This window comes from Panulirus ornatus, chromosome 10 (assembly GCF_036320965.1).
Source record: "Panulirus ornatus isolate Po-2019 chromosome 10, ASM3632096v1, whole genome shotgun sequence".
Classification (NCBI taxonomy): Eukaryota; Metazoa; Arthropoda; class Malacostraca; order Decapoda; family Palinuridae; genus Panulirus; species Panulirus ornatus.
In genome coordinates this window covers 31,535,794-31,563,510 of record NC_092233.1, presented here as the reverse complement: position 1 = coordinate 31,563,510, position 27,717 = coordinate 31,535,794, and the positions used below count along the sequence as shown (strand labels likewise).

Genomic DNA, 27,717 nt, shown 5'->3' with positions numbered 1-27,717 from the left:
TTCATGTGTGGCGGGGTGGCGACAAGAATGAATAAAGGCAGCAAGTATGAATTATATGTATGTTTATATATGTTTATGTCTATATATATATATATATATATATATATATATATATATATATATATATATATATATATATTATTTATATATTTATTCATTTTGCTTTGTCGCTGTCTCTCGCGTTTGCGAGGTAGCGCAAGGAAAGACGAAAAAAATGGTCCAACCCACCCTCATACACGTATATACATACACGTCCACACACGCAAAAATACATACCTATACATTTCAATGTACACATATATATATACACACAGACACATACATATATACCCATGCACACAATTCACACTGTCTGCCCCCATTCACTCCCATCGCCACCTCGCCACACATGGAATACCATCCCCCTCCCCCCTTATGTGTGCGAGGTAGCACTAGGAAAAGACAACAAAGGCCCCATTCGTTCACACTCAGTCTCTAGCTGCCACGCAATAATGCCCGAAACCACAGCTCCCTTTCCACATCCAGGCCCCACACAACTTTCCATGGTTTACCCCAGACGCTTCACATGCCCTGATTCAATCCACTGACAGCACGTCAACTGCGGTATACTACATCGATCCAATTCACTCTATTCCTTGCCCTCCTTTCACCCTCCTGCATGTTCAGGCCCCGATCACACAAAATCTTTTTCACTCCATCTTTCCACCTCCAATTTGGTCTCCCACTTCTCCTCGTTCCCTCCACCTCCGACACATATATCCTCTTGGTCAATCTTTCCTTACTCATTCTCTCCATGTGCCCAAACCATTTCAAAACACCCTCTTCTGCTCTCTCAACCACGCTTTTTATATTTCCACACATCTCTCTTACCCTTACATTACTTACTCGATCAAACCACCTCACACCACACATTGTCCTCAAACATCTCATTTCCAGCACATCCACCCTCCTGCGCACAACTCTATCCATAGCCCACGCCTCGCAACCATACAACATTGTTGGAACCACTATTCCTTCAAACATACCCATTTTTGCTTTCCGAGATAATGTTCTCGACTTCCACACATTCTTCAAGGCTCCCAGGATTTTCGCCCCCTCCCCCACCCTATGATCCACTTCCGCTTCCATGGTTCCATCCGCTGCCAGATCCACTCCCAGATATCTAAAACACTTTACTTCCTCCATTTTTTCTCCATTCAAACTTACCTCCCAACTGACTTGACCCTCAACCCTACTGTACCTAATAACCTTGCTCTTATTCACATTTACTCTTAACTTTCTTCTTTCACACACTTTACCAAACTCAGTCACCAGCTTCTGCAGTTTCTCACATGAATCAGCCACCAGCGCTGTATCATCAGCGAACAACAACTGACTTACTTCCCAAGCTCTCTCATCCCCAACAGACTTCATACTTGCCCCTCTTTCCAAAACTCTTGCATTCACCTCCCTAACAACCCCATCCATAAACAAATTAAACAACCATGGAGACATCACACACCCCTGCCACAAACCTACATTCACTGAGAACCAATCACTTTCCTCTCTTCCTACACGTACACATGCCTTACAGCATCACAGAATGGGTTAGCTATTTTCCTCATGTGTTTCTAGGTCATTCGTTTCCTTGTCTTCTGTTTCAAAACCCCACAACAACAGACACATGTTGGGCACAACCATATCCTCCAACCTAACCTGGAAACCCCACATGATCAACATCGCATTGTCTGCTTCTCAAAAAGTGTGGGTTTTGTATAGGTGACGTAATCATCATTCATGTAAGCAGACAGGGGTGGGCTAGGCCAGGAGGAGAGCAGACAGGGGTGGGTTAGACCAGGAGAGCAGACAAGGGTGGGTTAGGTCAGGAGGCCTGAGAAAACATTGAACATCCTGCACGTATTTGTAGGTTTCTTGTCAAGGCGAGTAATACGGGGACCTAATAAGCGGCAATGTCAGGCAGCACATCTGATACTTGTTGACTGTCAAGTAATTATCTTCACGCTCAGTGTGTGGCCCTTGTATTTTTTTTCTAAAGTGAGTATATATATTGAAGGTTAAAGTTAACCTCAAAGTATCACACTTTTCTTGAGTTTGTAACGTCTTGCCCAAGTGGTTAATATCTCTCTTGACAGCACCTGGTTAACGGGTTCTCTTGTCTTCCAGCGTCCTGACGCCGAGGTGAACTTCGTGCCTGGGGCCGATCAGATCAAGGGGCGGCTGGAGATCTTCAAGCACTACGGAGAAGTCATCATCGTAGGTACGAACTCCTGCAGCGTAGTACGTCTAGTGGTAATATCATTATAGGTTACTTCGGGAAGGCTGCTTTTGGTGTGGAGGGAAGGCAGGTACTTCTGGGGGAAGGCAGGTGTTTTGGAAGGACGGCAGAAGCCCGTGTAGGACAACAGGAGTTGCTTAAAGGCAACACGTGCTCGTGGGGCATGATGGAGACAGCAGGTGTGCCTGTGCCTGGGACACGGTGAATGTTATAAATTCCAAGGAGAAAGGCATGTACTTTGAGAACTGTGGGTACACATAGAGGACGGAGAGCAACTCCTGTGGTGAAGGTGGTAAGAGCATTTTGGGGATCGGATATACCTTTGATGGAAGCCAAATGTTAGGTAACCTTGTGAACAGCAGGTTTTTCTGTGGATGGCAGGTGTTCTTGACATATAAAGTGCTCTTCCTCCTAGAGATGGTAAGTGCTCTTGTGAATGGGTAGGTGTTCTTGTAGAACGATCACTGCTACTGGGATTAGATGGGTACTCGTTATCATCCTCGGTCGTGAGTAAGTGCTTTGGAAGACGTTAGATCTTAGGGAGCTCCAGTGGACTTGGCAGTTGTTTGCGGAGAACTGGGAGAGCTTAGAGGACGGTAAAACATCTTGCAAGATGTCAGGAATTTCTGAAGGACGATAAGGAGACCATGATGGTAGGTACTCTTGGAGACCTTGAGGGATGGTAGGTACTCTTGGAGACCTTGAGGGATGGTAGGTACTCTTGGAGACCTTGAGGGATGGTAGGTACTCTTGGAGACCTTGAGGGATGGGAGGTACTCTTGGAGACCTTGAGGGATGGTAGGTATTCTTGGAGACCTTGAGGGATGGTAGGTACTCTTGGAGACCTTGAGGGATGGTAGGTACTCTTGGAGACCTTGAGGGATGGTAGGTACTCTTGGAGACCTTGAGGGATGGTAGGTACTCTTGGAGACCTTGAGGGATGGTAGGTACTCTTGGAGACCTTGAGGGATGGTAGGTACTCTTGGAGACCTTGAGGGATGGTAGGTACTCTTGGAGACCTTGAGGGATGGTAGGTACTCTTGGAGACCTTGAGGGATGGTAGGTACTCTTGGAAACCTTGAGGGAAGGTAGGAGCTCTTGGAGACCTTGAGGGATGGTAGGTACTTTTGGAGACCTTAAGGGATGGTAGGTACTCTTGGAGACCTTGAGGGATGGTAGGTACTCTTGGAGACCTTGAGGGATGGTAGGTACTCTTGGAGACCTTGAGGGATGGTAGGTACTCTTGGAGACCTTGAGGGATGGTAGGTACTCTTGGAGACCTTGAGGGATGGTAGGTACTCTTGGAGACCTTGAGGGATGGTAGGTACTCTTGGAACACTGTAGGAAGTTTAGAAGGATGGTAGGAACGACTGGAAGATGGTAGGAGCTGTAGATGGATAACAAGACTGGCGTTCCTGAGGGAAGGTGACAGGTGCTGTTAGAGGACGGTAGGATTTCTTGGGACACGACAGAAACTCTTGGGGGATGACACGTGATCTTTGGGGACGGGTTAACGCTTCTAGCAGAGGAGCGCGGGAGACGAATGCGAGGGGACAGAAGACGTGAAGGACTGTAACTGTTCTTTGGATCTTGAGGGATGGTAGATGACCGTGACGGTGGCTGATTCAGGGAGAGGGTTACTGATCCTGGTGGAGTGGAGGTGATGCCTGGGTTGATGAGTATCTCGGGAACAAGGCAAATGCACTGGAGTGCATGGTGGGTGCTCTTGAAGGGGTAGTGAACGCAGTCTCGGGGGACAGCTGCAACTTTTGGTTGAAAGATCTTCAGTTGGTTGATAAGATCGCGGAACAAGTTCCGAAAGAGATCTTGAACGATGAGTATCGCTGGCAATTTCGTTTTCTGTGGTGAGGTATAACCTTATGAGACTGGTGAAACTTGACCGCATACAAGAGTTCCCGAGCGACTGCGCAAGATCCCGATACTAGGCAGCAGTAGAAGGGTTGAGTACAGACCGTATGAGTTTCTTCGGCTTGGATGTCGTAGGTCATGAAGTTGTCCCAGATGATGTTAGGAAAGCAAAGCGAGACACGTGTGATTGACGATATTCAATTTGTGATATCTGTTAAGTGTATATTCTGTTAGTATAAGACCATGGTATAAGACCATTACGTATATATAAACATGAAATAGATAGATCTGTTCAGGTACTGTTGGTATAATACCATGGTATAAGACCACTACATACATAGAAACAAGAGATAGATAGATCTGTTAAGGTACTGATGGTGTAAGACCACAAGTATATATAAAAAAGAGATAGATAGATCTGTAGACATATAAACGATAGATCTGTATACATAAACAAGAGATAGATATATCTGTATATATAAACAAGACAGATCTGTATATATAAACAAGAGATAGATAGATCTGTATATATAAACAGTAGATAGATCTGTAGATATAAACAATAGATAGATCTGTAGATATATACACAAGAGATAGATCTGTATACACATAAACAAGAGATAGATCTGTATACATAAACAAGAGATAGATAGATCTGTAGATATATAAACAAGAGATAGATAGATTTGTGTATATATAAACAAGAGCTAGGTCTGTATACATAAACAAGAGATAGATCGATCTGTAGATATATAAACAAGAGATAGATAGATCTGTATACATAAGAGATAGATAGATCTGTAGATATATAAACAAGAGATAGATAGATCTGTATACATAAACAAGAGATAGATCTGTAGATATATAAACGAGAGATAGATCTGTATACATAGACTATAGATAGATAGATCTGTATACATAAACAATAGATTGATAGATCTGTATACATAAACGAGAGAGAGACATCTGTATATATAAACAAGAGATAGATCTGTGTATATATAAACGAGAGAGATGCTCTGTGGAAGGTATTAAGAATATATGGTGTGGGAGGCAAGTTGTTAGAAGCAGTGAAAAGTTTTTATCGAGGATGTAAGGCATGTGTACGTGTAGGAAGAGAGGAAAGTGATTGGTTCTCAGTGAATGTAGGTTTGCGGCAGGGGTGTGTGATGTCTCCAAGGTTGTTTAATTTGTTTATGGATGGGGTTGTTAGGGAGGTGAATGCAAGAGTTTTTAAAGAGGGGCAAGTATGAAGGCTGTTGGGGATGAGAGAGCTTGGGAAGTGAGTCAGTTGTTGTTCGCTGATGATACAGCGCTGGTGGCTGATTCATGTAAGAAACTGCAGAAGCTGGTGACTGAGTTTGGTAAAGTGTGTGAAAGAAGAAAGTTAAGAGTAAATGTGAATAAGAGCAAGGTTATTAGGTACAGTAGGGTTGAGGGTCAAGTCAATTGGGAGGTGAGTTTGAATGGAGAAAAACTGGAGGAAGTGAAGTGTTTTAGATATCTGGGAGTGGATCTGGCAGCGGATGGAACCATGTAAGCGGAAGTGGATCATAGGGTGGGGGAGGGGGCGAAAATTCTGGGAGCCTTGAAGAATGTGTGGAGGTCGAGAACATTATCTCGGAAAGCAAAAATGGGTATGTTTGAAGGAATAGTGGTTCCAACAATGTTGTATGGTTGCGAGGCGTGGGCTATGGATAGAGTGGTGCGCAGGAGGATGGATGTGCTGGAAATGAGATGTTTGAGGACAATGTGTGGTGTGAGGTGGTTTGATCGAGTAAGTAACGTAAGGGTAAGAGAGATGTGTGGAAATAAAAAGAGCGTGGTTGAGAGAGCAGAAGAGGGTGTTTTGAAATGGTTTGGGCACATGGAGAGAATGAGTGAGGAAAGATTGACCAAGAGGATATATGTGTCGGAGGTGGAGGGAACGAGGAGAAGAGGGAGACCAAATTGGAGGTGGAAAGATGGAGTGAAAAAGATTTTGTGTGATCGGGGCCTGAACATGCAGGAGGGTGAAAGGAGGGCAAGGAATAGAGTGAATTGGAGCGATGTGGTATACCGGGGTTGACGTGCTGTCAGTGGATTGAATCAAGGCATGTGAAGCGTCTGGGGTACACCATGGAAAGCTGTGTAGGTATGTATATTTGCGTGTGTGGACGTATGTATATACATGTGTATGGGGGTGGGTTGGGCCATTTCTTTCGTCTGTTTCCTTGCGCTACCTCGCAAACGCGGGAGACAGCGACAAAAAAAAAAAAAAAAGATCTGTATACATAAACAATAGATAGATAGATCTGTATACATAAACGAGAGATAGACAGATCTGTATATATAAACAAGAGATAGATAGATTGATCTTGGATTATACAGAGATTTTCATCATTGGTTTTATAGTCACCCACTACGTGCCTTCCCGTCACCATGTAGCAGCGCAGTCCACCTACCCTGGCCGAGGTGTGTACCTGAGGTACTACACAGTCAGGTATTACCCTACAGGAGAGTTACAATGTGCTCCCCTCGGACTCTCCCTCTACCATGGTTCCTAACGCCGCCTCCTCCCTGCAGGGACGTTGTCGGGGCTGACGGAAGGGCTGCACGGGATCCACGTGCACGAGAAGGGCGACCTGAGCGACGGCTGCAGGGCCGCCGGTGGACATTTCAACCCCTTCAACGTGAGTGTACACCAGGGCTCTCTCTCTCTCTCTCTCTCTCTCTCTCTCTCTCTCTCTCTCTCTCTCTCTCTCTCTCTCTCTCTCTATCATGCCAGCCGTCCGAAAGGACTGGGGTAACACCTTGTCCTGTTCCGCTGGCAATGAATGTGCCCACGAAGTACAGAAACTTGGCTGCGTTAAAGCACGAGATTTGTCTCATAGTACACTTCTTGCCACTACTCTCCAGCAAGCATTACACGTAGCCAAATATACAGCGCTCGACACCAGCGGTATGAGAACAGCAGACGTGTTTTAATGAGAACAGTAATTGATCTGACACATAACCCAGATTTACTTCAACTCTCCCTCGACATCCAAGAAGCTATGCAGAAATCCAGAGTGCGAAATACTGGGAGACTGATGGTCGTGGCAGGTGTGTTAACCAGGCTTCACACTACCTGCGCAGGGGAGTATAGCCATCTTTAACTGAAGGAATGACACATTGCATGGGATTCCTTTAGGAAACTTGCTGTTGCCTTAAAATGTATTGTGTTCCGTATTATATATATATCTATCCTCAATCAATAATTCCTTAGTGGAATTTGATGATTAACAAATTAGTTGTGACCTCCCACCCACACTCTTACGTCACTATACTGGGCCACTAAGTACAGTGTATCATGCCAGCCTCTACCCACGTACACGTAGGTCACTGTGCTGGGCCACTAAGTACAGTGTATCATGCAAGCCTCCTCCCACCTACCCACGTACACTCTTACGTCACTGTGCTGGGCTACTCAGTACAGTGTATCATGCCAGCCTCCTCCCACCTACCCACGTACACTCTTACGTCACTGTGCTGGGCTACTCAGTACAGTGTATCATGCCAGCCTCCTCCCACGCACACTAGTGAGGTTTTATAAAGAGGAAAAAGTGGGAGTGTCGGTGTGGTGACCTTGTTCATAGGTAGTGGGATAGTGCCAAGTCTCACCAGGCACCTCTATCCCTCTCCACCTCTTCCCTAACTGAGAGATTACCTATTTGTACAGCATAGGGAGGTGGTTTTATGCTCGCGAGGCACTGTCTCTCCAACCTTGTCTATTATGTAACTCCTAAGTGCACTTCTCATTGCTGCCAACATTCATACTGTCTTTACCCCATTTACCCACTATTCCTCAACTAGAAAGCACTTATTTACATCCTTTCACGAAAGTGTCTCATCTAATTCCGTGATGCAGCGTCTGGTGGTTCAGTCCTTGTGAATATATAAGTACAAGTTCATAATTACACTCGTGGGCCCCGAACTCCTGTAACTTTCTCAATTAACATCCATTTTTCTGTCTAACTTGTGAATGTTGTCTACATTTACTCCCTCATAACTCGATTTCTTCCACTGATCCGCTACTAACACAATATAGCACCTTCTACATCCTCCCCAACATGATTATGTCTTATTTTCATGTTATGGTCTCAGGAAGAAGTCTTCACTATCTACGTCATCAAGCTTGTTTGAAAACTTAGATTTGTGATCAGGTTTCTCCACCATCTTCTCTCTTCCATGATGGAAAAAAATATGAGGTCTTCAGCTTTCCTTATTGTTCATCTCATATTTCCGGGAGCATCTGTTTCCGCTCTCCGCTCGACCTTCTGCATTAGTTCTCTGTGTAAGTACGGCGTCCAAACTTGAGAAGGATGTTGGAGTTTTAGCTTTGTGTAGGATGTGAACAACTTGATCATATATCTATATATATATATATATATATATATATATATATATATATATATATATATATATATATATATATATATATATACTTCGATGCTAGTCTAGAATTTGCCAGCAGCAAGTGTGTCTCCTAAGGTGGCACTCTGGCGACAGGTGGAAGGATATCGACTCGCACTGCAGCTTACTTCCTGGTAGATGATGTTCATAGCAAGGCCACCTTTCACTGTGTCCCTTCCTCATTACTTTACATTTGGTCTGAATTTCATCATACCAACTACGGAGACAGTTTAGGTCCCCTTGTAAGTTGATACAATGCTTCTCACCTTTTAATTTCCACACGACTTTGGCAACAGCCACTTAAACGTTCAGGTAAGTCTCCAGTCGTTCCGGCATGTCATAGTTACAGGGAAAACATGGTCCTCAAACAGAGCCGAGGCCCGCCACTGATGATCATTTCCACCCCCTTGTCACCTTGCCTTCTTCCAGTGACATCTTGAACAGTTTTTCAAATGGTCTGTCAAGTGTACCTGCACACATCAACACAGAGTGTACGTGGGTAGGAGGCAGGAGGCTGGCACGCACATACTGTACGTGGGTAGATGGGAGGAGGCTGGCATGATATACAGCACTTGGTAGCCAGGTACAGTGACGAAAAGTGTACGTAGGTGGAGTCTGGCATGATATACTATACTTTTACTACTATTCATATCTTTTCTAAGAGTTCTCAATGTTTTTCCTGAAGCCACATGCACTCCACTAGTGTTGGCGTTAGTGTTTTCCACTGTGGATAACACTTGTGAGCTTGTTCTTCAGTGCCGAACGTATCCTTACATCATCCCTAGTGACTGACTCCTGAGGAATCTGTGGAAAAGTTAACCTAGGCCAGTCCTCGTGCAGCCAGCCTCCACACACAAACTAAGGGAACTGTGATCCCTGCTCGACCATCCTCCCACCTGACGGAAGAGGGACCTCTTAGGTTCCTTGGTCCCACCTGTCACCCTCCTATGTCCATGTACTGTACTCATTGTACGCTCTATACTGGCCTCCCTCCACTTACCCCTACTTATGTGCCCTTCACCCATACTGTCACTCCCGTGCTTTGTTTGTCTATCTTGAAAAAGAAGTAAATAGCGCATCCTGCCCGCTTAGCTTGAAAAAATGGTCAACATTTTTCGCCAGCTTTCAGCATGGTATGGACTGCAGCTCTCGTCATCCGCCAAGCTGTGTACTGTAAGGGGTCGCGAGTCGCTTGAAATCCGCTGAAGGGAACATTGGCGGCAGTGACTTGATCCATCACTGCCAGACGAGCCCCGACGACGGTCACAATCTCAGTCCCTCCCCATGTTAGCATTATCTGGAAGGAGGTACTATGGACATGTACTACCCAGCCTTGCACCGTAGGTACCTGGTACCTGGAAGCAGCGCTAAAGCTGCAGACAACAGACATACGACCACTCAAACAATAATCCCGTGCAAATGTGTCGAGGTGCTGGCCGCGTAGCTTCTGGCCCTCACCGTGGCTCAGTCGTCCATACTAACTCTTGTTACTTAACGCCCTGGGCTCTACCCTTGAACACAACCGTAGACCTCTCTCGTCACCAACCACTCTCACATCCTGTGGTACGATGGCGTGGCCTTACACTTGACCCACACTGTAGGACTCTTGTGTTTATTGAAGGAGCGAAATGAATATTTTTGTGAAGACAAGCAAGAGACCTCTTACAGATCTTGATCATTTAACCAGACTTCTTAAGGGTCTGGTCAGAGGCAAGATCATCAGTACCCGACGGTCGTACCGACGCGTCCTTCTTCAATTTTAAACAAGTGTAACTCAACCGTACGATGGATCAGTATGGTTAATCTCGGTCTGGTTAACCTGAGTACTTAAGTTCTAACATGTTAAAGTTCTTATAGTAATGAAGAAAAGGCATGTCAAAAATATAAGGCGGATGATTCATTTAACTTTTCAACTTGATAAGATGCAGGAAACCTCGTACTCTGCTTTATAACCTAAAAATATCGGTACAGAGATCGATAAATGAATGATATTAGGTTAGGTTAGGTGGTATAGGCTAGGTCGGCCACTTGACGTAGGCAGACACCGCCTGAATAAGGTGTGTGGCCTGGCTGGCTCATCTGGGGCTGCCCTCCACCAATAAGCCAAGAGTGCCTGCTACAAGGGCAGGAAGCCGGGCCCAGAGGGCGGGAAAACCTTGCCCGACACCCGACCCCGTGTGAGAGGCTGCTTTCCCTGAGCCACATGGGCAGGGAGCCAGAGCCAAGGTTCACGTAACCAACTTAACCCGACGGTGTGGTGAAAGCTGGTGATGGCGATCTAGGCTCTTATGATACAAGCAAGATTACGTCACGTGAGATGTCCATCCATGATATATCATGAACTATATAATGAACATGTTACGTCACGAGCGACTATGAGGTTAACTTCACGTGGTCCACAGTTAACTAACGTACACTAAGGAAGTTTCCACAAGTCAACGGAAGTTACATTTTACTACAACTTTTTAACATATTTAAGTGAGGTACTTGAGTGGCTGTCTGTAACTTTAACACTTTCACTGCAGATGGACCACGCGATCTGTCATGCTCCAGCTCTCCTTCCTTTCCCTTCCACACTCCTATGAACCTCTAACCTAACCTTCGCCAGTTACTCCACGACTCCTAACCACTCGTCCCTCCAGTGACACGTCCCACCAGCTGACACCTCTACCCCCGGCTACCTGGACCCACACCATCAGAAAGACCACACAGCCACAAGCGCACCTGAGCGTCGCCAACATACACGTGTCGAGCGTGAACCATCGGATATATCTTGATCATATAACCCCTGCACTACGACGGCATGACCTATAACCCCTGCACTACGACGGCATGACCTATGGTGGATGACGGTGTGACCTTTCACCTGACCCTTAAGGATCATGTTAGAGGCCAGGCTATCATACTTATGGATGGCATCTTCGTGGTCAAGGTTAAGCTTCTGTGTTTCGATTTAAGACCAGTAAACAGCTCGGTAATCTCTCTCTCTCTCTCTCTCTCTCTCTCTCTCTCTCTCTCTCTCTCTCTCTCTCTCTCTCTCTCTCTCTCTCCTCGGGGCACGGTTGGGGAGGCGGCGGTATGATGGGGGGACTGGGGCAGTCCTTCACCCCCCCAAAGGTCTCTTATTTCCGTCAGGTGGACCGGCAGGAGCCAGAGCCATGACGACCTCATCATCTGCTGGGCTTACTGGAGCCCCGTACACACACACACACACACACACACACACACTTTACATTGTGTGTTGACTGTAAACACTGATGTATTATATAAAACAAACGACTCCAAGTCTGTGCAATTCAGATGTTGTATGATACAGCATACGTCCTGTCCGAGCGGTCATACTGAACAGTAATGATAATATACGTCAACACAATATTTAGTGTGGATGCTCTTCCACCATGTACTTATTTCCCATCTAACATGCAACATATTTTCTTTTCTTTTTCATATATGCCGTACTCTTCATTCTTGCGTCGTCCAAACATTATAGAATTAACCCGTTTGTGGAGTAAACATTAGAGAAATAATGTGTGTATGAAGTAAACAGTATAGGATTGATGTGTTTCTGGAGTAAACATCAGAGGAATAATGTGTTTGTGGAATAAACAAAAGAGGATTTATGTGTTTGTGGAGTAAACATTAGAGAAATGATGTGTGTATGGAGTAAACAATAGAGGATTAACGTGTTTGTGGAGTAAACATTAGAGACTTAATAAGTTTGTGGAGTAAACATTAGAGGATTAATAAGTTTGTGGAGTAAACATTAGAGGATTAATAAGTTTGTGGAGTAAACATTAGAGCATTAATAAGTTTGTGGAGTAAACATTAGAGGCTTAATAAGTTTGTGGAGTAAACATTAGAGGCTTAATAAGTTTGTGGAGTAAACATTAGAGGCTTAATAAGTTTGTGGAGTAAACACTAAAGGATTAATAAGTTTGTGGAGTAAACACTAGAGGATTAATAGGTTTGTGGAGTAAACATTAGAGGCTTAATAAGTTTGTGGAGTAAACACTAAAGGATTAATAAGTTTGTGGAGTAAACACTAGAGGATTAATAGGTTTGTGGAGTAAACATTAGAGGCTTAATAAGTTTGTGGAGTAAACATTAGAGGCTTAATAAGTTTGTGGAGTAAACATTAGAGGCTTAATAAGTTTGTGGAGTAAACATTAGAGGCTTAATAAGTTTGTGGAGTAAACACTAGAGGCTTGATAAGTTTGTGGAGTAAACATTAGAGCATTAATGTGTTCGTGGAGTAATTAATAGAGGATTAATGTGCTTGTGGAGTAAACATTAGAGGAATAATGTGCTTGTGGAATAAACATTAGAGGATTAATGTGTGTGTGGAGTAAACAGTAGAGGATTAATGTGTTTGTGGAGTAAACAGTAGAGGATTAATGTTTGTGGAGTAAACATTAGAGGATTAATGTGTTGTGGAGTAAAAAGTAGAGGAATGTGTTTGTGGAGTAAACAATAGAGGATTAATGTGTTTGTGGAGTAAAATTAAAGGAATAATGTGCGTGTGGAGTAAACAATAAGAGGGATGATAAGTGTGGAGTAAACAATACTAGGGATAAGTTTGTGGAGTAAACAATAAGAGGGATTATAAGTGTGGAGTAAACAATACCAGGGATAAGTGTGTGGAGTAAACAATAAGATGTATGGTAAGTATGTGGAGTAAACAATTACAGGGATGATAAGTGTGTGAGTAAACAATAACAGGGATGATAAGTGTGTGGAGTAAACATAAGAGGGATGATAAATGTGAGTAAACATAAGAGGGATTATATGTGAGTAAATATTAGAGGTATAGTAAGTGTGCAAGTAAACAATAAGAGATATGTGTGCGTAAACATAAGGGGGATTATATGTGAGTAAATAGTATAGGTATAACAAGTGTGTGAGTAAATATAAGAGGTATAATAAATGTGTCAGTAAACACTAGAGGTATGATAAGTGTGAGAGTAAACATTAGAGGTACAATAAGTGTGCAGTAAACATAAGTTATAATAAGTCAGTAAACAATAGGGGATATAATAAGTGTGAAAGTAAACATTAGAGGTATAATAAGTGTGTAGTAAACATAAGAGGAATAATAAATGTGTAGTAAACATTAGTGGTACTATAAATGTGTGAGTAAAGGTGAGTTATAATAAGTCAGTAAACAATAGAGGTATAATGAGTGTGAGAGTAAACATTAGAGGTATAAGTGTGCAGTAAATATAAATTATGATAAGTCGGTAAACAACAGGGGTATAATAAGTGTGAGAGTAAACATTAGGGGTACAATAAGTGTCTGAGTAAACATAAGAGTTACAATAAGTCAGTAAACAATAGAGGTATACTAAGTGTGAGAGTAAACATTAGGGGTACAATAAGTGTGTGAGTAAACATAAGAGTTATAATAAGTCAGTAAACAATAGAGGTATAATAAGTGTGAGAGTAAATATTAGAGATAAAAGTGTGTAGTAAACATTAGAGGTATGATAAGTGTGTGAGTAAACAATAAGATGTATGATAAGTTTGTAAACATAAGAGGTATAAGTGTATGTAGCAAAGATTATGGGTATGATAAGTGTGTAGTAAACGTTAGAGGTATGATAAGTGCAAGTAAACATAAGATGGATGATTAAGTAAATATTACGAGGTATGATAAGTGTGTGAGTAAACACAAGAGGTATTATAAGTGTGTGCACTAAAGATTATAGGTATGATAAGTGTGAAGTAAACATTAGAGGTATGATAAATGTGTAGTAAAGATTATAGGTTTGATAAGTGTGTAGTAAACATTAGTTATAATAAGTGTGTAGTAAACATTAGAGGTATGATAAACGTGCAGTAAAGATTATAGGTATGATACGTGTAAGCAGTAAACATTACAGGTATGATGAGTGTGTAGTAAACATAAGAGGAATGGTAAATTTGTAGTAAACATTAGAGTCACAATAAGAGTGTGAGTAAACATAAGAGGTATTATAAGTAAGTAAACAATAGATGCATGGTAAGTGTGTGAGTAAACTTAAGAGGGATGATAAGTGAGTAAATATTACGAGGTATGATAAGTTTGAGTAAACATTAGAGGTATGATAAGTGTGTAGTCAAGATTAGACGTATGATAAGTGTGTAGTAAACATTAGAGGTATGATAAGTCTGAAGTAAACAATATAGGTATGATAAGTGTGTAGTAAACATTAAGGTATAATAAGTGTGTGTAGTAAAGATTACAGCTATGATAAGTGTGTGTAGTAAACATCAGATATGTGTGTGTAGTAAACATCAGACATGTGTGTGTAATAAACATCAGATATGTGTGTGTAGTAAACATCAGACATGTGTGTGTAATAAACATCAGATATGTGTGTGTAGTAAACATCAGACATGTGTGTGTAATAAACATCAGATATGTGTGTGTAGTAAACATCAGATATGTGTGTGTAGTAAACATCAGATATGTGTGTGTAGTAAACATCAGATATGTGTGTGTAGTAAACATCAGATATGTGTGTGTAGTAAACATCAGATATGATAAGTGTGTAGTAAACATCAGATATGATAAGTGTGTAGTGAACATCAGTGTGTGCAGTCAACATATGGGGTATAGTCAGCAGTAGTGTGAGTGTCTGATGGTATTCCTGGAAGGATAAGGCTCGGGTGGAGCACCACCCAGGTAGGCAGGTCCTGGTTTTCTAAGCGTTGTGTATCATCATGTATCGTCTGGCCCACAGCGGAAGCACGGCGCGCCCTCTGACAAGGAGCGTCACGTGGGCGACCTGGGCAACATCGTGGCCGGGTATGATGGCGTGGCGAACGTCTTCATCCGAGACGCGGTCATCTCGCTCGATCCCACCTCCCCGGCCTACATCAGTGGCCTAGCCATCGTCATCCACGCCGGCGCCGACGACCTGGGACGTGGTGGCAACGAGGACAGTCTCAAGACTGGCAACGCTGGTGGGCGCTCTGGCTGTGGCATCATTCATCTTACCAGACAGCAGGTGTTCCATGTGCCGCCACGACCAGTTCAACAGGTGCCACAACCGGTCCAACAGGTGCCACAACCAGTCCAACAGGTGCCACAACAAGGCTACCAGGTGCCACAACCAGTCCACCAGCTGCCACAACCGGTCCAACAGGTGCCACAACAAGGCTACCAGGTGCCACAACCAGTCCATCAGCTGCCACAACCAGTCCATCAGCTGCCACAACCAGGCTACCAGCTGCCACACTCAAGCTATCAACTGCCACAATCAGGTTACCAGCAGCAATGAAGGCCACAACTCCAGCCTGCCTCACAAATACGGGTGCCGTCCCGCCCTTCCCACTCAGGATATGCTTGATGTCTGAGCTCCCTCCACCAGGTTGTGTGCTGATGATGTCTGACCTTCACCCACCAGGTTGTGTGCTGATGATGTCTGACCTTCACCCACCAGGTTGTGAGCTGATGATGTCTGACCTTCACCCACCAGGTTGTGAGCTGATGATGTCTGACCTTCACCCACCAGGTTGTGAGCTGATGATGTCTGACCTTCACCCACCAGGTTGTGAGCTGATGATGTCTGACCTTCACCCACCAGGTTGTGAGCTGATGATGTCTGACCTTCACCCACCAGGTTGTGAGCTGATGATGTCTGACCTTCACCCACCAGGTTGTAAGCTGATGATGTCTGACCTTCAACCACCAGGTTGTGTTGTTACCTGATGATCAGTCTCCAGGTGATGCAGACTTAGTGGTCACATAAATATTAGTTACAGAAAATAGGTAAAAATAGAAACCTGATTAAAACTTTTTGTTTCAAATGTATCTTAATATAACGTTAATTAAGTCTAATACATTTTTCCTAATGATTGGAACATATTTTATCCTCAATAATTTTAGAATAAAGTTCGTATATTTTAATTCTTTTTCAAAGTGTATGCTTGCCTGACGAAGTGTATGCTTGCTTAACGAAGTGTATGCTTGCCTGACGAAGTGTATGCTTGCCTGACGAAGTGTATGCTTGCCTGACGAAGTATATGCTTGCTTAACGAAGTGTATGCTTGCCTGACGAAGTGTATGCTTGCTTAACGAAGTGTATGCTTGCCTGACGAAGTGTATGCTTGCTTAACGAAGTGTATGCTTGCCTGACGAAGTGTATGCTTGCTTAACGAAGTGTATGCTTGCCTGACGAAGTGTATGCTTGCTTAACGAAGTGTATGCTTGCCTGACGAAATGTATGCTTGCTTAACGAAGTGTATGCTTGCCTGACGAAGTGTATGCTTGCTTAACGAAGTGTATGCTTGCCTGACGAAGTGTATGCTTGCTTAACGAAGTGTATGCTTGCCTGACGAAATGTATGCTTGCTTAACGAAGTGTATGCTTGCCTGACGAAGTGTATGCTTGCTTAACGAAGTGTATGCTTGCCTGACGAAGTGTATGCTTGCTTAACGAAGTGTATGCTTGCCTGACGAAATGTATGCTTGCTTAACGAAGTGTATGCTTGCCTGACGAAGTGTATGCTTGCTTAACGAAGTGTATGCTTGCCTGACGAAGTGTATGCTTGCTTAACGAAGTGTATGCTTGCATGACTTCTCATGATCGTCTTTAACCCTAGCCATCGTGGTGGGCAGAGACCCGTTATGGTAACATCCAATGACATCTTTACGAACGCATGACAAAATCGGATTCAAACAATTACTGTGAGACAGTTTACGAGATCCTAAGTAATACTTATATTTCTGACGGACAAGCAACTTTTATAAAAACAACAAAAAGGAAATGCCTTTTTTGAGTGGTGAAAAAAAAGGAAGAGGAAAAAATGTTTGACCGTAACCAGGAACGTAGCCAGGCAGGGGTGGAGGGACGGGGTGATTTCCTCACACTGGTAGTCCTGTTTTCCTTGATACATGTTCCTTGTGGACGCAAAACAAAGTATACAGTACAGAGTTTTCAGACTGTTATAATGCATCTTGTATATCTTTTTATATTTTGAGAGTAAATGCTATACTTAGCAGCCTGGCATCAGAGAAAATATATTCTTTTACAACACAATGGGAGTTGGGGTGGTCATGTTGAAATCCACAAGATCCATTGTACAAATAATTCATCTGTTGGTCGTGCAGTATTGTGGCATCATTCACGTAAGTATCAAGTCTTAAAACTGTACAGTTGCCCAAGTAGTCACAAAAGCCAGTGAATTTCGCGGTGGCGATATCTGGCATGTTACGCCGCTAGACGGATTTCTTTTATCAAGTGAAGGACAATTAATCGAAATCATACTAAATATATAAACGTTATTGTTCGAGTGAAGAATATAGTCTTGATCACCAAGCAAAACAGTTCGCATTTTAAAGACTGAAATATTGGGAAAACCTATTACGGCACGCCTTTGACATACGGCCTAACTTAACATAGGCAAATGTTTGTGAAAATCTGGTGGCATCGTTGCCAAACCGAATCGGTAAACTCAGAGAGGAGGCTACACTAAATATTAGTTGTGCCGTATTTTTTGTTAATTTTGTTTGCTTTAATCTAATGCCTAGCGTGAGAATAATGATAATCAATGATAATGATAATAATAATAATAATAATAATAATAATAATAATAATAATAATAATAATGATAATAATAGTGAATCAATTACCATAGACGAAGAAAGTGGACGAAACGCAATCAAGACAGCTGGAGCAAAGTTTGGCTGGTATGGGAGGGAGGGAGCTGGGTGGAATACGGACAAAATCGTTTTCCAGATGAGCTTCAACACTGGTTACAGAGTATTTCAACAGTTCTCAAGATCGCTTTGGGTGGGAGGGGGTGGAGTTGAGGAAGGATGGGGGAAAGAGTATGGCGTGTCCCAGCAATTAGTAGCTGCCGTCATATTAGAAAAGTTAGTAATTTACGCACATCATGACGTTGCATAACAAAAACAATACAACATATTATGAATAGCAAATATGTTGCTTGGTGATTTAGGAAACTATGAACCAGTGTATTGCTTTGTTTAGCAATTACAGCTGACCCACTTAATTAATCGTAGCAATGTGGCTTCTCTGCCTATTTCTTTCCAGAGTAGCATAACATTTTGCTAGTGTTCTGGGAAGCATGGGAGATGATCGGGGCAATCTGTCTGTCTGTAACTGTGGGGTTATTAAAGTTTCGGTAATGTGGCATTACAAGCGGGAGCATCTGCTAGCACATCCATCTTGATTCACTAATGGAAGTAAGTTATTTAACATTTATTGGTGGACAGCCAAATGCAGTCATGTCTATAAGTCGAAGAAAACTTAAAATAATGGACTTAAGAATTGCTTTTAATTAAGAGAAGCTCTGCAAATACAAACAAGACCTGGGGACGCGAGAGGTGGAGGTAGTTGCCAGATACCGCATTATTTGTCCGAAACTGCAGAATATGACGTCATTTCTTGGGGAAACTGTCCCTATGTGCAATTCTTTATTGGTCTGAAATTACGCCCATACACCATTTCTCCATGTCAACACGTATCCATGTATGAATTCTACATCCGATTCGAAACACTGGGTATCAAGCGAGTCTTAACTCAGTACATCAGTTGCTGCTGCATACACAACCCTGCGAACCACGGCAAGTCTCGAACCAATCATTCTTAAATGTGAGATCACCAAAACAGAAGCATCATGGCCTACCACCCAGGACATGTGGCATCGATGTTTACAACCACCGCCCGCCACAACCACAGGCGGTCTCGGTAATGTTTTGCACAAGTAACCTCTCCAGCAGGAGCGAGGGTTTCCTCCACTGTGCCTCACTAAAGAAGCAACGGAGTTGGTCCAAGATCCAACCGGACGGGGTCGAGTGAACATGTAGTAGAAAGTCAATGTTCGCATTATGACCTGGACAACAGCATCATGAACTGCACAACAGCATTATGACCTGGACAACAGCATTATGACCTGGACAACAGCATTATGACCTGGACAACAGCATAATGACCTGCACAACAGCATTATGACCTGGACAAGAACATTATGACCTGGCACAAGAACATCATGACCCGGCACAACAGCATTATGACCTGGCACAACAGCATTATGACCTGCACAACAGCATTATGACCTGGACAACAGCGTTATGACCTGCACAACAGCATTATGACCTGGCACAACAGCATTATGACCTGCACAACAGCATTATGACCTGGACAACAGCGTTATGACCTGCACAACAGTATTATGACCTGGCCAACAGCGTTATGACCTGCACAACAGCATTCTGACCTGGACAACAGCGTTATGACCTGCACAACAGCATTATGACCTGGACAACAGCATTATGACCTGCACAACAGCATTATGACCTGGACAACAGCATTATGACCTGCACAACAGCATTATGACCTGGACAACAGCATTATGACCTGCACAACAGCATTATGACCTGGACAACAGCATTACGACCTGGACAACAGCATAATGACCTGCACAACAGCATTATGACCTGGACAAGAACATTATGACCTGGCACAAGAACATTATGACCCGGCACAACAGCATTATGACCTGGCACAACAGCATTATGACCTGGACACCAGAGGTTCCAGTGTTAGCAAGCCCCTGTTCTAGCTGCGTTCTGATGACCTTGAACAAGGCGGACCGCGACTTTCGTGTAAGTAATTCAGGGACCGGGCCATCAACAGGCAAAGACCCGCGCTGGACCAACTGCGTTCGCACGATCTAACACAAACATTCAGCAGGAGGTCGCGCGCCACCTGTGAGCACAGCAGGATAACTCTCTGCTATGACCACCTGACCTTTCCTCTCCTTCACCACAAGCAGGTCACAGGCCACGCCATAACACACGAGGGTCGTTCCTCCAGAACAACACTACTTACTGACAGTGTCGCCATCATGGTACTACATATTGACAGTGTCGCCATCATGGCACTACATATTGACAGTGTCGCCATCATGGTACTACATATTGACAGTGTCGCCATCATGGTACTACATATTGACAGTGTCGCCATCATGGTACTACATATTGACAGTGTCGCCATCATGGTACTACATATTGACAGTGTCGCCATCATGGTACTACATATTGACAGTGTCGCCATCATGGTACTACATATTGACAGTGTCGCCATCATGGCACTACATATTGACAGTGTCGCCATCATGGTACTACATATTGACAGTGTCGCCATCATGGTACTACATATTGACAGTGTCGCCATCATGGTACTACATATTGACAGTGTCGCCATCATGGTACTACATATTGACAGTGTCGCCATCATGGTACTACATATTGACAGTGTCGCCATCATGGTACTACATATTGACAGTGTCGCCATCATGGTACTACATATTGACAGTGTCGACGTCATGGTACTACATATTGACAGTGTCGACGTCATGGTACTACATATTGGCAATGTCGACGTCATGGTACTACATATTGGCAATGTCGACGTTACCGACTTATCCTAGCATTAAGCTGCTCATAACTATAGCAACACTGATCATCTGTGAGGGTCACGTCATGCCACTCTGCCAGCGGTCATGTCATGCCACTCTGCCAGTGGTAACGTCATGCCACTCTGCCAGCGGTCACGTCATGCCACTACCAGCGGTCACGTCATGCCACTCTGCCAGCAGTAACATCATGCCACTCTGCTAGTGGTAATAACATTTGTGATGGTAACGTCGGTCGATCAAGGAATCGCTGACAAGTGCTGCTTTGTGGAGAAACAATGTGATAACGTTGGGTCGTGACGACGGCTGACTCAGTGTGTTCAGTAGCGTTGAGGAGGATCAGGTAATGTTGTTCAGCAGAGGAGTGTCACTACTGCACCTGCAGGCAACGTCCCCGTGGCTTATCATGGATTCGAACCCAGTAGATTGGCTTATCATGGATTCGAACCCAGTAGACTGGCTTATCATGGATTCGAACCCAGTAGACTGAAGAATAAGGGAAACGGAGCGGATTGTTGTCCTTATGCAGCACAGTAAATCAGGCCCCGACCTCACTACTAGTCCACACTTACAAGACGATACTGCTAGTTATGAAGGTACTACCTCATTACTAGTCAACACTTATAAGACGATACTGCTAGTTATGAAGGTACTACCTCATTACTAGTCCACACTTACAAGACGATACTGCTAGTTATGAAGGTACTACCTCATTACTAGTCAACACTTACAAGACGATACTGCTAGTTATGAAGGTACTACCTCATTACTAATCCACACTTACAAGACGATACTGCTAGTTATGAAGGTACTACCTCATTACTAGTCCACACTTACAAGACGATACTGGTAGTTATGAAGGTACTACCTCACTACTAGTCCACACTTACAAGACGATACTGCTAGTTATGAAGGTACTACCTCATTACTAGTCCACACTCACAAGACGATACTGCTAGTTATGAAGGTACTACCTCATTACTAGTCCACACTTACAAGACGATACTGCTAGTTATGAAGGTACTACCTCATTACTAGTCCACACTTACAAGACGATACTGCTAGTTATGAAGGTACTACCTCATTACTAATCCACACTTACAAGACGATACTGCTAGTTATGAAGGTACTACCTCATTACTAGTCCACACTCACAAGACGATACTGCTAGTTATGAAGGTACTACCTCATTACTAGTCCACACTTACAAGACGATACTGCTAGTTATGAAGGTACGACCTCATTACTAGTCCACACTTACAAGACGATACTGCTAGTTATGAAGGTACTACCTCATTACTAGTCCACACTCACAAGACGATACTGCTAGTTATGAAGGTACTACCTCATTACTAGTCCACACTCACAAGACGATACTGCTAGTTATGAAGGTACTACCTCATTACTAGTCCACACTTACAAGACGATACTGCTAGTTATGAAGGTACGACCTCATTACTAGTCCACACTTACAAGACGATACTGCTAGTTATGAAGGTACTAACTCATTACTAGTCCACACTTACAAGACGATACTGCTAGTTATGAAGGTACTACCTCATTACTAGTCCACACTTACAAGACGATACTGCTAGTTATGAAGGTAATTGTGTTTACTTTCGTAAAAATGGTGGTGATGCCGGTACAAGCACTTCCACTCCGTGGAAGTACTTCCCCATGGTAGGAATACATGTACTAGCACGTACTTTCTAGCGGTGAAAATACATATACTAGCAATTACTTCCAGATGGCAGGAATACACGTATTAGCGAGTACTTGCCGATGGTACGAATACATATACTAGCAAGTACTTAACGATGGTATACATATAGTGATTAGTACTTACCGATGGTAGGTAGAGTGGTCAGTACTTACAGATGGTAGGTAGAGTGGTCAGTACTTACAGATGGCAGGTATAGTGGTCAGTACTTACCGATAGTAGGTAGAGTGGTCAGTACTTACAGATGGTAGGCAGAGTGGTCAGTACTTACCGATGGTAGGTAGAGTGGTCAGTACTTACAGATGGTAGGGAGAGTGGTCAGTACTTATCGATGGTAGGTAGAGTGGTCAGTACTTACCGATGGTAGGTAGAGTGGTCAGTACTTACCGATGGTAGGTAGAGTGGTCAGTACTTACCGATGGTGGTGATAAGGATGATGGAGTAGAAGAGCGCCCCGGCGAAGGTCCACTGCTGCGTCGCCGTGCTCTCCTCACCGTCCCAGCCGTCGTTTTTGATGGAGCGAATGAGGGAGTTCTCGAAGTCCATGAGCCTCTCACGGACCGAGTGCGCCCACTTGGTCTTGTTAAGGACGGGCATACGGTCCGTGATGCCCCACAGGTCGTCCGTCACCTGGAGGGGGCGGCGGCGGAGGACAAATGAATGTAGCTTAACCTCTGGTGGTACGACCCTCAAGCATGACTGTACGACCCATGAATCTCATCATGGCACGACCAGCTCCAGAGCCAAGTCGTCGTACCCAAGGATCGTAAGGTCGTGCTCAGGGAGGGGGTTAGGTATATGGACATGAACCTTCCACGGAATAAGTTACATTAGTCCTGCCTGAAATACTGACATGTTTAATTCTCTGAGAAAATAACTGGGATCGTAAAATACCTGGGCCATCATTCCTGGCCAAAATACTGAGACAAGACCATGGCTTCACTTGACGTAACAAGAACATTACTTGTGCCTGACACTGTGTACGCTATTCTCCTGTAAGATAATAAAATGCTAGAAATATATCAATGTTCCAAAATAATGATATCCTAAAATAATTATCTGTTGTCATATCGTGAAGGAAGGCCCATTTTCCATGATCTAACCTAGCCTAACCTAACTAATTATCTTAATACAACCTAAATTCCATCACAGAACATTGTAAATGGACTCTGTGGTTTTCTGTCAGTAATAAGACTAGTAGTGTTCTGTACATAAGAGCCAACAACCTTGTTCTTACAACATTTCTCTTAATAATACATATCGCCAGTATTGTTCATGAGTCATGCAGCCAATGATCGAGGGATGGGGTCCTCACCTTCAGCCTGACGAAGGACATGTTCTTCTTGACCTCCAGCTCGTGGTGGGCCTCCAGGCGCTTGAAGGTGAAGGCTCCCACGATGGTGTAGCCGATCACTAGGGACACCAGGCCAATGTGGCTGATCAGGAACTTGATGATATTCTTGAGGTAGTAGCCACAGTTGCCGCACTGACCGCCCTCCTCCCTCATCTTGGACGGCGCCTGTCTCTAACGGTGACCACAGCGCGATCGTCTTTTGTCCTCGGTTCACCTCTTATTGTGGTTTCTCTCACCTTACTATTCTTGTCTGCCAGTTACGTGTCATTATGATGCCTTACAAAGTTACGGTTTTATCTCTCCAGCTCATTTTCCGAAGCCTCATCACTTCACTCACTACAAGGAAAAAAGTGTATTGCAAAAAACCGACCCCGAGTACATTACTCCTCACACCCTCCTAATATTTACACCGGAAAACATACGTCTTTCAAACACACATCACTATTTCAACGGGCCAATGTAAACTAGGCTGTGAGAGAGGCAAAGGTGAAATTTTACCAACCTTAATCTTAAAACAACTTGATTACCAGATATCTGGTCGTCTAATGTTTGCATAATAAACATGAAACTCCAGAGCGAATTAATACGAAGAAAGAGGCGAACTCATGTAACCAAGGCTGCAGTGCTTATGGCTTCTACATAGTATACAACGCACGTACGTACGCACATCTCACGTAAAATTTCGCTCTGCGTCTTTGTGTGTGTGTATAAACGGTTTATATATATATATATATATATATATATATATATATATATATATATATATATATATATATATATATATTTCTTTCAAACTATTCGCCATTTCCCGCATTAGCGAGGTAGCGTTAAGAACAGAGGACTGGGCCTCTGAGGGAATATCCTCACCTGACCCCCTTCTCTGTTCCTTCTTTTGCAAAATTAAAAAAAAAAAAAAACAAGAAGGGAGGATTTCCAGCCCCCCGCTCCCTCCCCTTTTAGTCGCCTTCTACGATACGCAGGGAATACGTGGGAAGTATTCTTTCTCCCTATCCCCAGGGATATATATATATATATATATATATATATATATATATATATATATATATATATATATATATATATATATATATATATATATATCATCATTATAATTATCATTTCTATTACATAGAATTGTCTACTGCATCAGCGAGGTAGCGCCAGGAAACAGACGAAGAATGGCCCATCCACTCATATACACATATACGTACATAAACGCCCACATATGCGCATATACATATCAACATAAACATATATCACATAACACATACGCAGACATTACATACATACACATATACATATTCATACTTCCTTGCCTTCATCTATTCCTGTAGCTACCCCTTCCCACAAGAAAACAGCATAGTTTATCCCCTGCTTCAACGAGGTAGCGCCAGGAATACAGACAAAAAGGGCCCCTTTCGTTCACAGTCAGTCACTATCTGTCATGTGTAATGCACCGAGACCACAGCTCCCTTTCCACATCCAGGCCCCACAAACCTTTCCAGCGTTTACCCCAGACGCTTCACATGCCCTGGTTCAGTCCACTGGTAACACGTCGATCCCGGTATACCACATCGCTCCAATTCACTCTACTGCATGCCTCTCACCCTCATGTATGTTCAGGCCCCGATATATATATATATATATATATATATATATATATATATATATATATATATATATATATATATATATATATTTTTTTTTTTTCATACTATTCGCCATTTCCCGCGATAGCGAGGTAGCGTTAAGAACAGAGGACTGGACCTTTTTTGGAATATCCTCACCTGGCTCCCTCTGTTCCTTCTTTTGGAAAATTAAAAGAAAAAAAAAAAAAAAAAAGAATACTTCCCACGTATTCCCTGCGTGTCGTAGAAGGCGACTAAAAGGGAAGGGAGCGGGGGGCTGGAAACCCTCCCCTCCTGTTTCAAAATTTCCAAAAGAGGGAACAGAGAAGGGGGCCAAGTGAGGATATTACCTCTAAGGCTCAGTTGTCTGTTATTAACGCTACCTCGCTAGCGCGGGAAACTGCGAATAGGTCTGAAATAATGAATATATATATATATATATATATATATATATATTTTTTTTTTTTTTTTTTTTCTTTCTTTCATACTATTCGCCATTTCCCGCGTTAGCGAGGTAGCATTAAGAACAGAGAACTGGGCCTATGAGGGAATATCCTCACCTGGCCCCCTACTCTGTTCCCTCTTTTGGAAAATTAAAAAAAAAAGAGAAGGGAGGATTTCCAGCCACCCGCTCCCTCCCCTTTTAGTCGCCTTCTACGACACGCAGGGAATACGTGGGAAGTATTCTTTCTCCCATGTCCCCAGGGATAATATATACATATATATATATATATATATATAGAGAGAGAGAGAGAGAGAGAGAGAGAGAGAGAGAGAGAGAGAGAGAGAGAGAGAGAGAGAGAGAGAGAGAGAGAGAGAGAGAGAGAGAGAGTAGGGAAGTCTCTCAATGCAATGTGTGTGTGTGTGTGTGTGTGTGTGTGTGTGTGTGTGTGTATTTATGCAAGTGTTTGTGTCTATGCGTACGTGCGTGTAAAGTAGGTAGAGCAAGTATGTGTACTCAATATACTTTCACATATTCTTCGCGTAACGGACCCAGCTCACATACTGTTCTCAAGGTGGCTGCCTCTGGTAAAGTTAAGAACCACAGAGACGGAAGGAGGGAGGGAGGCCAGGGGGACTGTGAACCATAATAAAGGACGAGGTGCACGTCAGATGTCTTCATCAGGAGGTGAGAAGTGTGAGACAGAGGGAGGCAGGCGAGGGAATGAAGCCGTAGCCAGCAGCGGAGGACCGGGACAACTCTGCCAGTCTTGTCATCATGATGTACGCTGGCCTCCAGCCCTGGTGGCTACACGCGCTACCTAAACCACATCAGTTTACCCCCATCTCAGGTGACGACAAATGGTAACTCCGAGGTGCTTTACGACACGAGTGGATGACTCATGAGGCTTCCTCGAGTATGGGTGACACATGAGTCCACCACACATCATTACTATGATGACGGCTGGCGGGTGGGTGAGGGGAGTCTGCTGCACCCGCTCATGGGGGGGTGCCCGCTATACATAGCTAAACCCCCCCCCCCTCACCCACCCCAGGTCCACAGACCCCCCCTAAACCTCACCCCTGCTCAAGTTTTTCCTCCCACCTTTGTTGTGTTCTTATAGCCGGGAGCTCCGGTGTTTACTGCCGCTTACCAAACTCCCGACCATCATGATAACACTATATGTGTACACGTACACACACGCCACACTCTCCATCATAACACACTATATGTGTACACGTATACACACGCGCCACACTCTCCATCATGATAACACACTATATGTGCACACGTATACACACGCCACACTCTCCATCATAACACACTATATGTGTACACGTATACACACACGCCACACTCTCCATCATGATAACACACTATATGTGTACACGTATACACACGCGCCACACACTCCATCATGATAACACACTATATGTGTACACGTATACACACGCGCCACACACTCCATCATGATAACACACTATATGTGTACACGTATACACACGCGCCACACTCTCCATCATGATAACACACTATATGTGTACACGTATACACACGCGCCACACTCTCC

At 43.6% G+C, this 27,717-nt stretch overlaps 2 protein-coding genes across 11 annotated transcripts in view; one reads left to right on the top strand and one right to left on the bottom strand.

Annotated features, from left to right (window-relative positions):
- The window catches only part of LOC139750879 (superoxide dismutase [Cu-Zn]-like), a 60,669-nt gene extending 44,252 nt beyond the window's left edge, over positions 1-16,417 (top strand). For all 3 annotated transcript variants that reach the window (XM_071665741.1, XM_071665744.1, XM_071665743.1), the window contains exons 3-5: positions 2,164-2,257; positions 6,710-6,816; positions 15,301-16,417. In XM_071665741.1, coding sequence (XP_071521842.1) covers positions 2,164-2,257; positions 6,710-6,816; positions 15,301-15,840 — 741 coding nt within the window. In that variant the 3' untranslated portion in view covers positions 15,841-16,417. The remainder of the gene's footprint in view (positions 1-2,163; positions 2,258-6,709; positions 6,817-15,300) is intronic.
- Positions 1-27,717, bottom strand: part of galene (potassium two pore domain channel subfamily K member galene) — a 477,630-nt gene that overhangs the window by 238,289 nt on the left and 211,624 nt on the right. For all 8 annotated transcript variants that reach the window (XM_071665737.1, XM_071665736.1, XM_071665738.1 and 5 more), the window contains exons 2-3: positions 24,039-24,413; positions 23,140-23,353 (exon numbers count right to left, since the gene is read on the bottom strand). In XM_071665737.1, coding sequence (XP_071521838.1) covers positions 23,140-23,353; positions 24,039-24,230 — 406 coding nt within the window. In that variant the 5' untranslated portion in view covers positions 24,231-24,413. The remainder of the gene's footprint in view (positions 1-23,139; positions 23,354-24,038; positions 24,414-27,717) is intronic.